We start from the raw sequence: 14,029 nt of genomic DNA, 5'->3' as shown, positions 1-14,029 counted from the left end.
TAAACACACCTTTGGCTAAAGGTGGAGTCAGAATTACAAAAAGGGTCTTTATATTTCAGAAAGGGGGGAAATGTAGTGTACCCAAGACCCACCCATTTCTGGGAGGGGTCTTGGGAACCGGATAGTAGGTGTAACCCTACTTGCAAGACCCGGCCCATTCCTGGGAGGTTCCTGGGAGGGGTCTTGGAAAGAATAGATAAACCTCTGAGCCAGGGGATTCGGGCCTTTTGCCGTTCCTCTTTTTGCCCGGCTGGGCTCCCTGGCTTTTGGACCTTGGCCCTTTGGCTCTTTGGGCCGCATGGAGCCCAAAGGGAAGATGGCTGAAAAGAGGATAAGATGCAGGGCAAGCCTAGAATGGCTGAATGCTTGAAAGGTTATGATGTAGGCCACACACACTGTGGTGGCTAGGGCATGAATAAAGATAATGCTTCCTGAGGCCTGCCTGCTTGTGAGTCTGATTCCGCCAGTTCGCCTAACTTGGAACCCGCCGGCTTCCTGGGGGTTGCTGAGCCACGTGGCCTGGGATGGCAGAAAGAGATCCATCGCCATCCATTGCCATCCAGCCCCATCTTTAACTATGTAATACAACAAACTCAAATCCAACCACAAACGTATTTGTAATCATGGTGCTTAAATAAAGATATTTAAAAAAATCAAAATCAAAAAGGCGACATTAGTTAAGAAGGGAGAAAGCAGAAAATAGGAATCACAACTATATTTTTGTTTTGAACAACTATTACTGAAAATGGAGGAAACAAGAAGGAAATTGATGTGGGACGTAGAATCAAGAGTTATTTCTGGGGGTTAGGAAATGGGGGAACAATGGTAGTAGGAAAGTTGTACTGGTGAAGGGTGTATGCATTTTATGGCTGAAGCCCAATTACCAACATGTTTGTAACCATGGTGCTTAAATAAAAAATATTAAAAATAGAAGAAAATGAAATAAAAAAAATAAATAAAATGAAATAAAATGTTCAGGTCTTAAGTATGCTATTTATGAGTTCCAGCCATTTGGATGTTCTCTACAGCTTCTTCAGGGGTGATTTTAAACCAAGAGAATCATGGATCCAACCACCTTATCCCAAATATATACTCATACTTAGAATAGGAGTTTATAAAAATCTTGAAGTGGGAGCTGAGAATGGAGAGTTGTGGTGAGTGAATAAATTTCCTAGATGATTCTCATAAGCGCCAGTAAAGAATCACTTAGACAGAAATCATTTTTTTTTCTGTAATCCCAACCACTTCCTGATACTAATGTGACTCATTACTTCTGCATAGACAATTGAAGTCATCCAGTAGTGATCTAGTCTCTCAGCATCTTGTATATAAGCTATTTCTATCACCCCCTTAGGCCATTCAGACAGAAATTTATTTTACCTCAACACTTGACACTGTGAGGCACTAACTTCTCAGAGGATCTTAAGTTGTTGTCAGGCACTTTCAGTTTTTCCTTAAGTCAGGCCAAAACTTGGATCTGTTTTCATTCTTTGGTAGGAGGTACATGTGGATGTTTCTTTCAGGTTTAGTTTTCTCCAGGATATAAATTCTCAACTCTGTTAAACATTACTCATGGTTTCAATATCCCTATTCCAGTCACCATATTTTGGAATTATTCACTATTGTTTCTTTTGTTTTTGTTTTTGGGTCACGTCCAGCAGTGCTCAGGGGCCACTCCTGGCTCTACGCTCAGAAATCGCCCCGGCAGGCTTGGGGGACCATTTGGGATATCGAGATTTGAACCACTGTCTTTCTGCATGTAAGGCAAACACCTTATCTCCATGGTATCTCTCTGGCCCCCACTATTGTTTCTTTTGAGTAAAAATAATTCTAGATTGCATTGGTGGACCTTCCCGCTACCCCCCCACCATTGCTACTGTAACTTTTTTGTAAGGCCTTGCCTATGATCTATTCTCCACATGGCTGTCAGAGATTTTAAATAATCCCTCATTACTGTTTTTAAATAAAACACAGACTTTTATTTTAGCAATTGTTAACATCCAATATAATCTTGCCCCAGTATATATACTCTTTCATCTCATAGCAGTAAATTTTAGCCATAGAGGCCTTGTTGGGTTGCTTGAACTTAAACTTATTGTTCCGTTGACATCTTCCTAAATTATTGGCCTGTTTTTTTTTGTTTGTTTGTTTTGTTTTGTTTTTTGTTTTTTTCATGCAAGGATAAGATCCATATTCCTAGATACCTTTCCTTAGTACCCACAAGAGTATTGGTTCAGCTTCTTCCCTCCTGAAATTTAAGGCCTCACCTGCCTTATTCACTCTTGGACTACACACAAACACACACAAACACTGACACACACACACACACACACACAAACCTAATAAAAAAATAACAAAAAGTACACTCATGCTGTTTTTGAACAAATGTTATAGAATAAGTGAAAAATGAACAGACAGGCTTGAGGCAAATATTATATAACTTAAGATTGTCTTGCTGTATAGAGAAGTTGACAGTGAAACACAGTTTATTGTCAGCTCATTTTGAATTTGATTTATGTTTTTGGTGATGCTGGGGATCAAATCCAACGTCTCACACATACAGAGCAAGTGCTTCACCATTGAGCTAGATCTGCAATTTTCTGTCAGCTCTTCTTGTTATGATAAGATACTAGTTATGTTTCCATGAGTCAATAAGATTTGGTCTTTCTTTTTTCTATTAAATCATGAGATACAGAGTTAAAAAGTTGTTGATAGTTGAATTTTTGTCATACAATATTGGAACATCCATCCTTTTATCAGTGTTCATTGGATTTGTTACCAGACCATATATAAAGTCTGAGAGGAACCAAGGAGTCAAGAATGACTCTAAGATATTAGGCCTGAGCACCAGGAAAAAGAGCCACTACTATTGAAATGAATAGTCAGGAGGGGAGACCTAAAAGGGAGGAAGACGGGGTATCAGGAGTCAATTTGGACATGAACATCGAAATACTTAAATTATGGTCCATTGCTTTCTTGATTTTAGGGCAGGGTTAATAATTAATCTTGTAGTAATTGTGGGAATTTGAGAAATGAATGTTCACGTCAAAACAAAATAATGAAGAAATGGGTAAGGAAAATTTAAGAATAATTTCAATCATGGTCCATTGTTTTCTTGCTTTTAGGGAGGGGTTAATAATTAATCTTGTAGTAATTGTGGGAATTTGAGAAGTGAATATGTTTACGTCAGAACAAAATAATTAAGAAATGGGTAAGGAAAGTTTAAGAATAATCATTAGATCATGAAACTTTTGCCAGAACCTTGAGACATTAGATGTGAAAATCCAGGTATAATTCATAAAGCTTTTTTCTGTTAGAATTTTGAATTGAATTGAAATGGGTTGTCTTTGGTATAAGGAAATGATTAGTAATATAGTTAGAAATACATCAGAATAACTGACAAATTTGGTATTTATCAGGAAAACTGAAAATATTTATCTCTTGGTGGAGATTTGTAACCATCTTAGCATCAAAAAAATGCCCTTTCATTCACTCACTAAATTATGTTATGACTATTGGAACCTTCAACAAAAAACCTTTTGATTTCAAGTTTATAATTCTGTCAGATATCTAATTTATTCTTGCCATATTTTATGTAGTTATATTCTGGGAATTACTGGGGATTATTATGACTGTTGATGAGGGCATAACTTTGTAAGTTTAGCCTAAGAAATTTTTGGTTACAATTACTACTAGATTCTTGAGATTGACAACAAAAAATCAGAGTGGTGAAGAAATTGAATGCATAGGGATTTTTCAGAGCAGTGGAACATTATTTCTTGCTTTGGATAGTGTTTAGAATTGATTTTTGAAGGTCAAATATAAGTAGATTATGAAGTGCTTTTTGTGCATTTATTTTGTTTGTTTTCTGTTCAAAGTAAGTTTGAGAATAGGTAAAATAGAACTCATTGATCTCATCCAAATTAAGGAGATAGTTGGGGCCTTCGGCAATCAACTTTCTCACTTGGTTCCCCTAGTCGATTTTTTTTTTTAATTTTTATTGAGACCAGTGTTAATTACAGGTCTTTCACCATTATATTTAAGGTACATAGTGACAGTGAATTAGGGCCATTCCCACCACTCCTGTTGACCTCCCACTGCTACTGTTCCCAGCATGCCTCCCATTAGCCCTTTAGACTACTAGTGTAATAGGTCCCATTTGCTTAGAGCTTGTTTGGGTCTCTGGATTTTATTGTCATTGACTTTGGGTTGAGTATTTAGGTCTGATCATTTTTTTTTATTACACCCAGAGTCAATATTTTAAGAAAAGTTATGTATCACTTATTTTGATCATTTTTATTCAGCATAATACTCTCCAGATTTATTCATATAGTAGCAAATTACACAACTTCATCTTTTTTGTAGGGCCAAGTAATATTCCTTTATGTACATGTGCTATGGCTTCTTTATCTAATCATCTGCTCTTCAGCATATGGGTTGTTTTATTCATGATTTGGTTATTGTGAATAGTGCTAAAATGAACATAAGCGTGTAAATGTTTTTCTACATTGTATTTATGGGCCCTGGGGTAATTCTCAGGAGTGTAATTGCTTGGTGATAAGGAAGCTAATTTTCTAGTTTTTTGAGGAATGTCCATATTATCTTCCAAAAAAGGCTAAATCAGTTGACATTGCCAGCAGTAAAGGAGCATCTCTGTGTCCCCGATTACTCTGTATCCTTACTAACTGTATGTTAGCCTAACTGGTTGTTACACTTACTTTTGGTGAGGGCCAGTCTCTGTGGTGTGCGGTGAGATCTCAGATCATAGAGCATTCTGTCTCCTATGCATTTTGACCATTTGTATTTCTCTGAAGAAGTTCTTATTCGTCTTTTCTCCCCATTTTTGATATTGGATTTTTTTTCTTGTAGTTTTACAAATGTTTTATATATTTTGAGTATTATCCCTTTACCAGGTGATTGGTGAGCAAATAATTTTTTTCCAGTCTGCAGGTTGTCTTTGTATTCTAGTCATCATTTCCTTTGAGATGCAGAAGCTTCTTAATTTAATGGAGTGCCATTTGTTTACCTTTGCTTCCAATTGTGTCAGAAGTGGCATTTCCTTCTTCAAGATGCCTCTGGCTTCATTGTCTTGAGAATTCTGCCTATGTTTTCCTCTCTGTATCTTGTGGATTTATATTTGATATCAAAGTCTTTAATCCATTTTTATTTGACTTATGTACATGGCATTAGAAAGAGGTCCTGAGTTCATTTTATTGCTTGTGGCTGACCAGTTTTCCCATTACCACTATTTAAAAGGCTTTTCCTTGCTTCATTTTATATTTTTTGCTTCTTTATCAAAGATTAAATGACTATATACCTGAGGCTGTGTGTCTGAATTTTCAATTCTATTTCATTGATCTGTGAGTCTGTCTTTATTCCAGTACAACTCTATTTTAATTATTATCACTCTGTAGTACAGTTTGATGTTTGGGAAAATGTTACCTCCAGTCTTTTTTTTTTTTTTAACCTGAAGGATTGCTTTGTCTAATTAAGCGGGGGTTATTGTTCCATATGAATATGAATTTCAGTAGTGTTTGATCTATTACTTTGAAAAGTTGTCATGAATATCCTTATAGGGATTGCATTTCATCTGTATGATGTTTTGGGAAGTATTGCCATTTTGATGATGTGAATTCTTTCAGTCTATGAGCTGGGGATATTTCTATTTCTTCATGTCCTCTTATTTCTTTCATTGTTTTGTCTATAGGTATTTTTCTATAGGTATTTCACCTCTTTTTTACATATTATCACATCATTCACAAATAGTACAAGCTTGACTTTTTTTTCTATCCGGATGACCTTAATATAGTATTTTCTTGCCTAATTGATAATGACAAGTACTTCCAGTTCTATATTGAATAGGAATAGTAAGAGAAGACAATCTTGTCTTGTGCCTGATCTTAGAGGGAAAATTTTTGTTTTTTCTATTGAGTACAATACTTGCTGTGTGCTTGTGGTGAATGGCTTTCACTATGTTGAGGACAGTTCCATTGATTTTTATTCTATTGAGAGTTAAGTTGCCATATCACCCAGTTCAGGACTTCTCTGAAACACTCATGCAAGGCCCCACCCAACTAAGTTGCACCCCTACTTCCACCCATTTCCCCCAAACTACTACTTACTGAAATGTAACTAGGATACTGTACTTAGAAGCCACCACATCAACCCCAGGTTGGGACCTCTGTAGAAAGTACCTATTACCTTTCCCTGGCAAGATCCCCAGCTCTTCCTAGCTACCAGGCTAGTAGACCCTTCCTTATACCCTTTCACAAGAATTCAGTTTGATTTTAAATCCCTTTGCATATTGCTAACTTTATTATCCATGTTACTTATTTAACAGTGACAGCTTTATTATTTTTTTAATATTTTATCTCCATAATATATTGTGGATCTTTCATTTTAGATTAGTACCTAAAATGTTTTCATAAATATTAATTGTGATTTTGTTTTCTTCCAGTGTCATGGTTTTCTCCAAATGAAAATATTCTAGTTGTGATTTTCCCAATTTTGGCCATACTTCTATCCTGGGGACAGTTTGGTATTGTGAGTAAGTATTTCTATTTTTTTTAATTTCCATTTTAATGATTAAATGATTGCTTCCTGAAAGTAATATTGTTAAAATACTTTAAATTTATAATATTTTAAGTATGACAATGTGCTAAATAAGACATATGGTATTAAAATAGTTCCTGAAATATAAAATATCCTCTTAAAATTTGCTATATTCCACTTTTATTCTAAAAAGCATTGTGTTTAGCCTTATAAGAATAAAGAATAGGGGCTGGGCAGTGGCGCTAGAGGTAAGGTGCCTGCCTTGCCTGCGCTAGCTTTGGATGGACTGCGGTTTAATCCCCTGGCATCCCATATGGTCCCCCAAGCCAGGAGCGCAGGAGTGATTTCTGAGTGCATAGCCAGGAGTAACCTCTGAGCATCACCGGGTGTGGCCCAAAAACCAAAAAAAAAAAAAAAAAAAAAAAGAATAAAGAATAAAAATTCTAATTATAATAGTGTCTTAAACTCATGTGGATTTTAATGTATATAGAATACTTAAACACACAGCATTTCTTTGGTAAAGAGTTGGTCTCAATGTTAAGATAGGATAGGAGTCTGGGGCTAAAGAAGATAGCACAACAGTAGGGCATTTGCCTTTCATGCGTCAACCCAGGAGGGACCAGTTCTATTCCCAGCATCCCAAGTGGTTTCCCCAGCCTGCCAGGGGCAGTTTCTGAGTGCAGAGCCAGGAGTAACCAATCAATCAATCAACTTTAAAAACAAAAATAAAGAAACATATAATTGTGGAAGAACTAGGACTTTATCTGGGCTCTTCTCACTCTGGACTTGCTCTGTGATTTTTATGCATTTTTATGATTTTCAAGCTTTTCTCTGAAAGGTTAAAAAAAAGTGGGGGAGGCTAATGAGGATAATTGTCAAGACATTCCAGAACTCAGAGTATTCATTACTCCTTGGGATACATTTTCCTAGAATTTTAATAAACATTTTTCAAGAATATCTGGTATATAGCAGCAAGACATTTCAGTCTTCACTAGTACTATTAAAAGCCATTAACCACATCTGAGCCTTAAAATCTACATTAAGTGATTTGTCCAGAAAATAGCCTTTTATTTTTAAGATCATGAAATTATTTCTTGGTAGCATTTATATTGCATATGAATGATTGAAATTTGCAAATCATGGCATTACTTTTGACCTATTTTTCTAGTGGAAAAAAGCAGAAGTGAGTTTGTTCAACTTCAGATATTCCTACAAAATAAACTTTATGGATGTTTTCTGCCTTATAAAGGTTGTATTTTCTATAATGTATAAAATTATAAAGGATAAAAAAATAAAACTATCAAGTCCCACACAGCCTAGAAATGAAATTATTCTATTCTAGTAAATTTTATGCCTCTTTCTTTTGTTTTATTCTGTGCATTTTGTTTTCTGTCTTAAAAAGAAAGCCATAATAGATTCACATAGCTTATATACTTTTACTTTCTGATTTTATCATTATGTTTTCAGAAATCTTTTTATAGCTCTTTGTGCTTTATTTGTGCAAATGCACTGTAATTTATTTAACATTTTTATTGATATGTCGTTAAGGTTGTTTTCAATTTTTTTGATACTATGAACAGTCATTTCTAAAGATATGAAAGACTGGAAATTGCAGAGATATTTTAAGGTTCTTGATACATAGTGCCAAAATGTTTTCCAAAAACATTGTACCAATTACTGCAGATGAGAATTTCTTTCACTTTCCAATCCTGGCATCACTGTAATTCTAAAATCTTGGCTAATTTGATGGTTGAAAAAAATTCATCTTTTAATTTTTATTCCTGTGTAGTGAAGTATTAGTGAATGCTCTTTTTTGTATTTGTTGGATTGGTCCCATTCTAAAGGTCATGCTTCTGAACCTAAAGAATCAATTTGATGGCAGTTTCTTAATTTAAGCTCTTGGAAAAATATGCATACTTTTATGTGTATATGTATATTGTGTGTATGTTTGTAGATTTTGCTTATAGATTTGATTCACTCAGTCTAGGCTGACATTTAAAGCATTTATGATAATGGTAGCTAAATATTTGTGCAACTCATGCTTTCTGTGATGGGCCCTATGCAAAGCACTCTAAATCTAAGTGAATTTTGAGAATTATCTTCCATAAAAGCTATAAACATTTATTAAAGTAAAACTGTATCTGGGTACACACACTGTAGATTAAACTGTTACTGATAGAGCAGAAAGTTGAACTACTTTGTTTATTCAATAAATACCTATTGGAAGGGTTTTGACTGATTACTAAGAACTGGGTATTGGTCTGTATATAAGCTATAGATGTGCAAGTGAAATTAATATTGACCCTGGCTTTGTGGCAGACATATTTCTACTGAGACATGTAAGTAGTCATGTTGTGTTCCTTCTGCTTTACCTTTGACATAGATATGGACCTAAATCTACTTTCCTTTGGTACCCTTTATGTGAAGTCTGCCTATCTTGGGGTTTTCCATCAAGTAGGAGAATATTTCTGTTGTTTCCTTGTTTAATTATCTGTTCTTTAGAGTGTGGTTTTTTTCTAGGCTCCAAAATGTTAATAACTCAGACTAATGACTTGTTTTCTAGATTTCTACTTCTTTTAAGCTTTTGTTTATCACTACTTACTACCTATATTGGACCAGAGGTGTTTGCATGGGGTGAGGTATTCTGGTTATGCATATCAGTCTTTTTTGTGGTCCTTGATAAAACTTGAACCTTCTCTCTGCTGAAATTAAGTCAAAATAATAAGTTATGCCTTCCCTTTAAGGAACTTCCCTTATACCATAGGCTGAACAGAGTCTCAGGATGCCATTTATCCTACTGAAGAAGAAGCCCAGGGATTTACCAAATCCACATTTTATTTTTATTTTGTTGTTATTGTTTTGTGGTTTTTTTTTTTGGGGGGGGGGATATACCCAGCAGCACTCAGGGGTTACTCCTAGCTCTTTGCTCAGAAATCACTCCTGGCAGGCTTCGGGGACCATATGGGATGCTGGGGATCAAACCTGGGTTCATCCTAGTTTGGCATCAATGCAAGGCAAACACCCTACCCCTGTGTTATCGGTCGGACTCACTTGTCTAATTTTAAAGATGGGTGCCCTTACAAAAGACCTTTGCCTATGATGTAGCAACTTCTAAGCAGAATCTTATGCTTTGTGATCACTTATCCTTAACCAGCCAACTAACTAATCTCTATGACCTGTTTTGTTAAGTAAATGATACCAACTCTGTTTATTCAGTTATTTCATGAGTTTCAGGGTTCTTTCTATACAAGAGGTACTCTTTATTATTTAGATCAGTGAAATATAATTTTAAGTGCTGCCCACAAAAATTTGTAGTTCCTGGAGAAGATTAAGGTTCAACCTCTGCATAGTTGTCCTTGTGTGAATGAATGAATGATGGAGGCAGTCACCAATCACCAACAGTCATTGAAGAAGTAATTTGATTGGTCACTGACTGTGATGTTTATTGATTAGTTATCTGATTATTTCTAGACCAATGAGAGAGGAGTGAAGTTTGTACTTTAGGCAATTGCTTAGGTCATATGATATGGCAGGTAACTAAAATTTGATTTGTGTTTTGGAGGGTCTTGTATAATGAACTAAATTATGATAACTGAGATTCATGTATAACAGTCAAGAAAATTGTAATTTATTTTCAATATGTACATACTCAAGCATCTTTTATTCCTTCTTTTTTGAGGGGGCTGGGCAACATTAATTGATGTTCAGGGGTTCCTACGGCTATGCACACAGGAATAAATCCTGGCATTGCTTGTAGGGGTGGGGGGAACCATATGGAATGCCAGAGATTCAATCCAGGTTGGTGTCATACAAGGCAAGTGCCCTATGTGCTATTCTCTCTCTCTCTCTCTCTCTCTCTCTCTCTCTCTCTCTCTCTCTCTCTCTCTCTCTCTCTTTCTCTCTCTCTTTCTCTCTCTCTCTCTTTCTTTCTCTCTCTGTCTCTCTCTTTCTCTCTCGTTTTTTAGGGCTATACCTGGTGGTGCTCAAGGCTTACTTCTGCCTCTGTGGTTAAGGATCACATATGGTTGTGCTCAGGGGACCATAAGTGATACCAGGTCGAATATAGGTGCAAGGCATGTGCCTTGACTGCTCTACTATTTCTCTGGCCCCATCTTTCATTTTCCTTTCTTTGTTGTTGTTGTTGTTGTTGTTGTTTGGATCACACCCGGCAGCGCTCAGGGCTTACTCCTGGCTCTACACTCAGAAATTGCTCCTGGCAGGCTTGGGAGACCATATGGGATATGGGGATTTGAACCACCGTCCTTCTGTGTGCAAGGCAAATGCCCTACCTCCATGCTATCTTTCCGGCCTCTCATTTTCTTTTAATTCTAATCTCCATTCAAGATTATAGCAGAACTGTTTTTGATAGCTACTTAGGTATTTGATTATATCAGGACTTTATTATATTTTCCATTTACAGAGTCACAGAAAGCAACTCCTGAGGCCCAGACCACTACCACCCCAATAATTTTTATGATTCTGGCTATTTAGGTTTAAACAGAAAACATGCACTGATTATAAATTAAAGAAATTTATCTGAAGGAAGGTTTTTTTTTTTTTTTTTTTTTTTTTTTTTTAATTTTGAGCCACACCTGATAAGGCTCATGATTTACTCCTGGCTATGTGCTCAGAAATCGCTCCTGGCTTGGAGGACCATATGGTACCCAGGGGGATTGAACCACGGTCCATCCTGGGACAACCATGTGCAAGGCAAATGCCCTACCACTACGTCATCACTCCAGCCCCTATCTGAAGAAAGATTTTAAAATAGTTCCATGACCTTTTATAGGATGGTAACCAATTGCAATACAACAATTTAGTCTGGGGATTAGTAATACCTATAGAAGGTATTTTTTGGTAATTGAAAAAAAAGACTCTTCAATCACAACAGCCTTGAGATCCTAATGAGTTCATTAGTCCAGACATGAGGACTGACTGACTTTTACAATAATTAAGACAGGAGAAGCTGCTATTTAGGAAGGAAGGAAGGAAAGACGGACGGACGGAAGGAAGGAAAGAAGGAAAGGAAGGAAGGAAGGAAGGAAGGAAGGAAGGAAGGAAGGAAGGAAGGAAGGAAGGAAGGAAAAGGAAGGAAGGAAAAGGAAGGAAGGAAGGAAGGAAGGACGGAAAAGGAAGGAAGGAAGGAAGGAAGGAAGGAAGGAAGGAAATTAAGGGGGAATATCTTTATAAGGCAGAAAAAGTATTCTACCAAAGTCGGAAAATTTCTATTCCAAGAAGTAAAATATAGTAACTATTATTAAATCAACCTGTGACTGGTCAATGGCCTATATTAATAGGGTGTTGCTGTTTAGTTTACTCTGAATTTTATCTTATAATCTGGAATTCTCAGTATTTACTCTTGATTGTTCATCTTTTATTATTATTTAATATTTGTATGACTAATTTTATTTTGAGTAACTGAACAAAACTATTACTCAGCAATATACCTTTTGTAGAGATGTAGCGACTGTTCCTTTGACCCTTTCCATATTTATCCATTCCAACTTCCTGCATATACTCTGAAGTTAAGACCATAAGACCAGGGAACCAAGGAGAGGAAGTTCATTCTTTAATCTTTTATATTCAAAGCCCTTGCTGAACAAAGACTGTGCTCTTTTATTTCTGGGTCCTTTAGAATGACATTGTGATTTCTAGCTGATACTCATTTTGACAAAGTTTTTCATCAAAGCGAGTCGGATAGAACATAAAGATTTTAATAACATTATTTTACTTGCTGCCTGGCAAGTATTCAATTAATAATTGGATTTAATATTCATTTCTTTTCTCCAGGATAAGTCTCAGAAAGGTTTTGTTACTGTTTTTTAATGGGGCGGTAAATATTTTTAAATAGAAATTTAAATTTAAGTAATTAAGAACTTGAAATTACAATTTCATTTTAAAAGTGTGCAGATGTGCTTTACTGTGTATCAAAGACAATGCTGAATTACATCTCAGCAGATACCAAAATAGTTCAAAATTAATTTCCTAAAATTTTCCAAAAATAGCACTATGATAATCAAATAAAATAAAATTTCTCACTTTGATTTATTCTTGATTTGTTATGCATTCTACCTCACTGGGTAGCCCTTCTATTTCACTGCTCACTTGCAGAATACTTAGTAAATGTCTATTTAAATGTTTTGTCTTTGGACAGGCAGTACATTCTTACTTAAATTGATTTATGTTGAATTAATTATAGTCTATATTGGCCTACATCAGTTTATCAGCCTCCTCATTGAATTATTATGAAAACTAATAGTATACATTTTATTTCCAAGTTGAACATGGAAGTTTCCGACTTCACAAGATTTCATCAGCCACAACCTACATTCTATCTGTTCCATGCTGTTGATCAATCGCAAGAGATACCTGGAGTATCAGTTCATAATAGTAGTTGTTTTTACTAGTGGCTAAAGGTCCTCATTATGTCTTCATCACATGAATATGAAAAGTGAAATACATAAATAACTCTCTTAGGCTAGAGGACATCGAGGTCTTTTACATAATGGGGAAGAGGATCTGGGAGGGAGTAATACATTCTGTATCTCCTGACTTCTCCCTAAAACACACGTTGTACACACACATTGAAATATGAGGGGATTGAGACAGCAGGAGCATTTGTGTTTGTTCACTGACAAAACTTAAAAGAAAGTGTCATATAACGAGTGCTCCGATATCGTTGGATGAAGTAATTGGCTTGTGCTTTGATATGGTTGCGTAATTTGGACTGATAAAAAGGTCTTATACTGTTTGATCTTATTTAATATTGCAGCAAATTGCCAAACAGTCTTCCAGAGTACGATTTTGTATTGTCCAACTTAGAAGCAACAAAAACAGGTTTTTAATATCTGAATGGATAAAATGTTATACGTGTAAACGATGAAATATCATTCCGTGTTTAAAAGATCTACATATTACATATTAAGTATTGCATATTAAAACATGAAAGAGCCTGCCAAGAGTAATTTCTGAGCAGAGAGCCAGGTATGACCCCTAAGTGCTGGTGGGTGTGCCCAGAAACCCAAAAAAGAGGATCTCACTAATACTAAGTGAGAGAATCCTATCTGAATCAGTTGCATAATTCTAAATATATGAATTCATACTCTATAATCCCACCTATAAGAAAGTGTGGAAACAAAAAGTTTTACACTAAAGGGGCCTGTTACATTAGCAGTCCAGGTGGACTAAGGCGGAGATATGAGATGATGCTGGGAACAGTGGCGGAGAGAGGTCAACACTGGTGGTGGGAATTGCCTTAATTCACTCTCACTATGTACCTTAACTATAACTGTGAAAGACTTGTAATTCACATTGGTCTCAATAAAAATTAAAAAATTGGGGCCAGAGCAGTGGCACAACTAGTAAGGTCTCTGCCTTGCCTTCGCTAGCCTAGGACAGACCCTGGTTCGATCCCCCTGCATCCCATATGGTCCCCCCAAGCCAGGAGCAATTTCTGAGCGCATAGTCAGGAGTAACC

General features: G+C 36.0%; 1 protein-coding gene across 2 annotated transcripts in view; it reads left to right on the top strand.

Annotated features, from left to right (window-relative positions):
• The window catches only part of CD47 (CD47 molecule), an 81,599-nt gene that overhangs the window by 35,887 nt on the left and 31,683 nt on the right, over window positions 1-14,029 (top strand). For both annotated transcript variants that reach the window (XM_049785687.1, XM_049785686.1), the window contains exon 3: window positions 6,458-6,547. In XM_049785687.1, coding sequence (XP_049641644.1) covers window positions 6,458-6,547 — 90 coding nt within the window. The remainder of the gene's footprint in view (window positions 1-6,457; window positions 6,548-14,029) is intronic.

Source organism: Suncus etruscus, chromosome 13 (genome assembly GCF_024139225.1).
Source record: "Suncus etruscus isolate mSunEtr1 chromosome 13, mSunEtr1.pri.cur, whole genome shotgun sequence".
NCBI classification, from domain to species: Eukaryota; Metazoa; Chordata; class Mammalia; order Eulipotyphla; family Soricidae; genus Suncus; species Suncus etruscus.
Note: the sequence above shows the minus strand (reverse complement) of the source record. Positions and strands in the feature narration are given on the sequence as shown.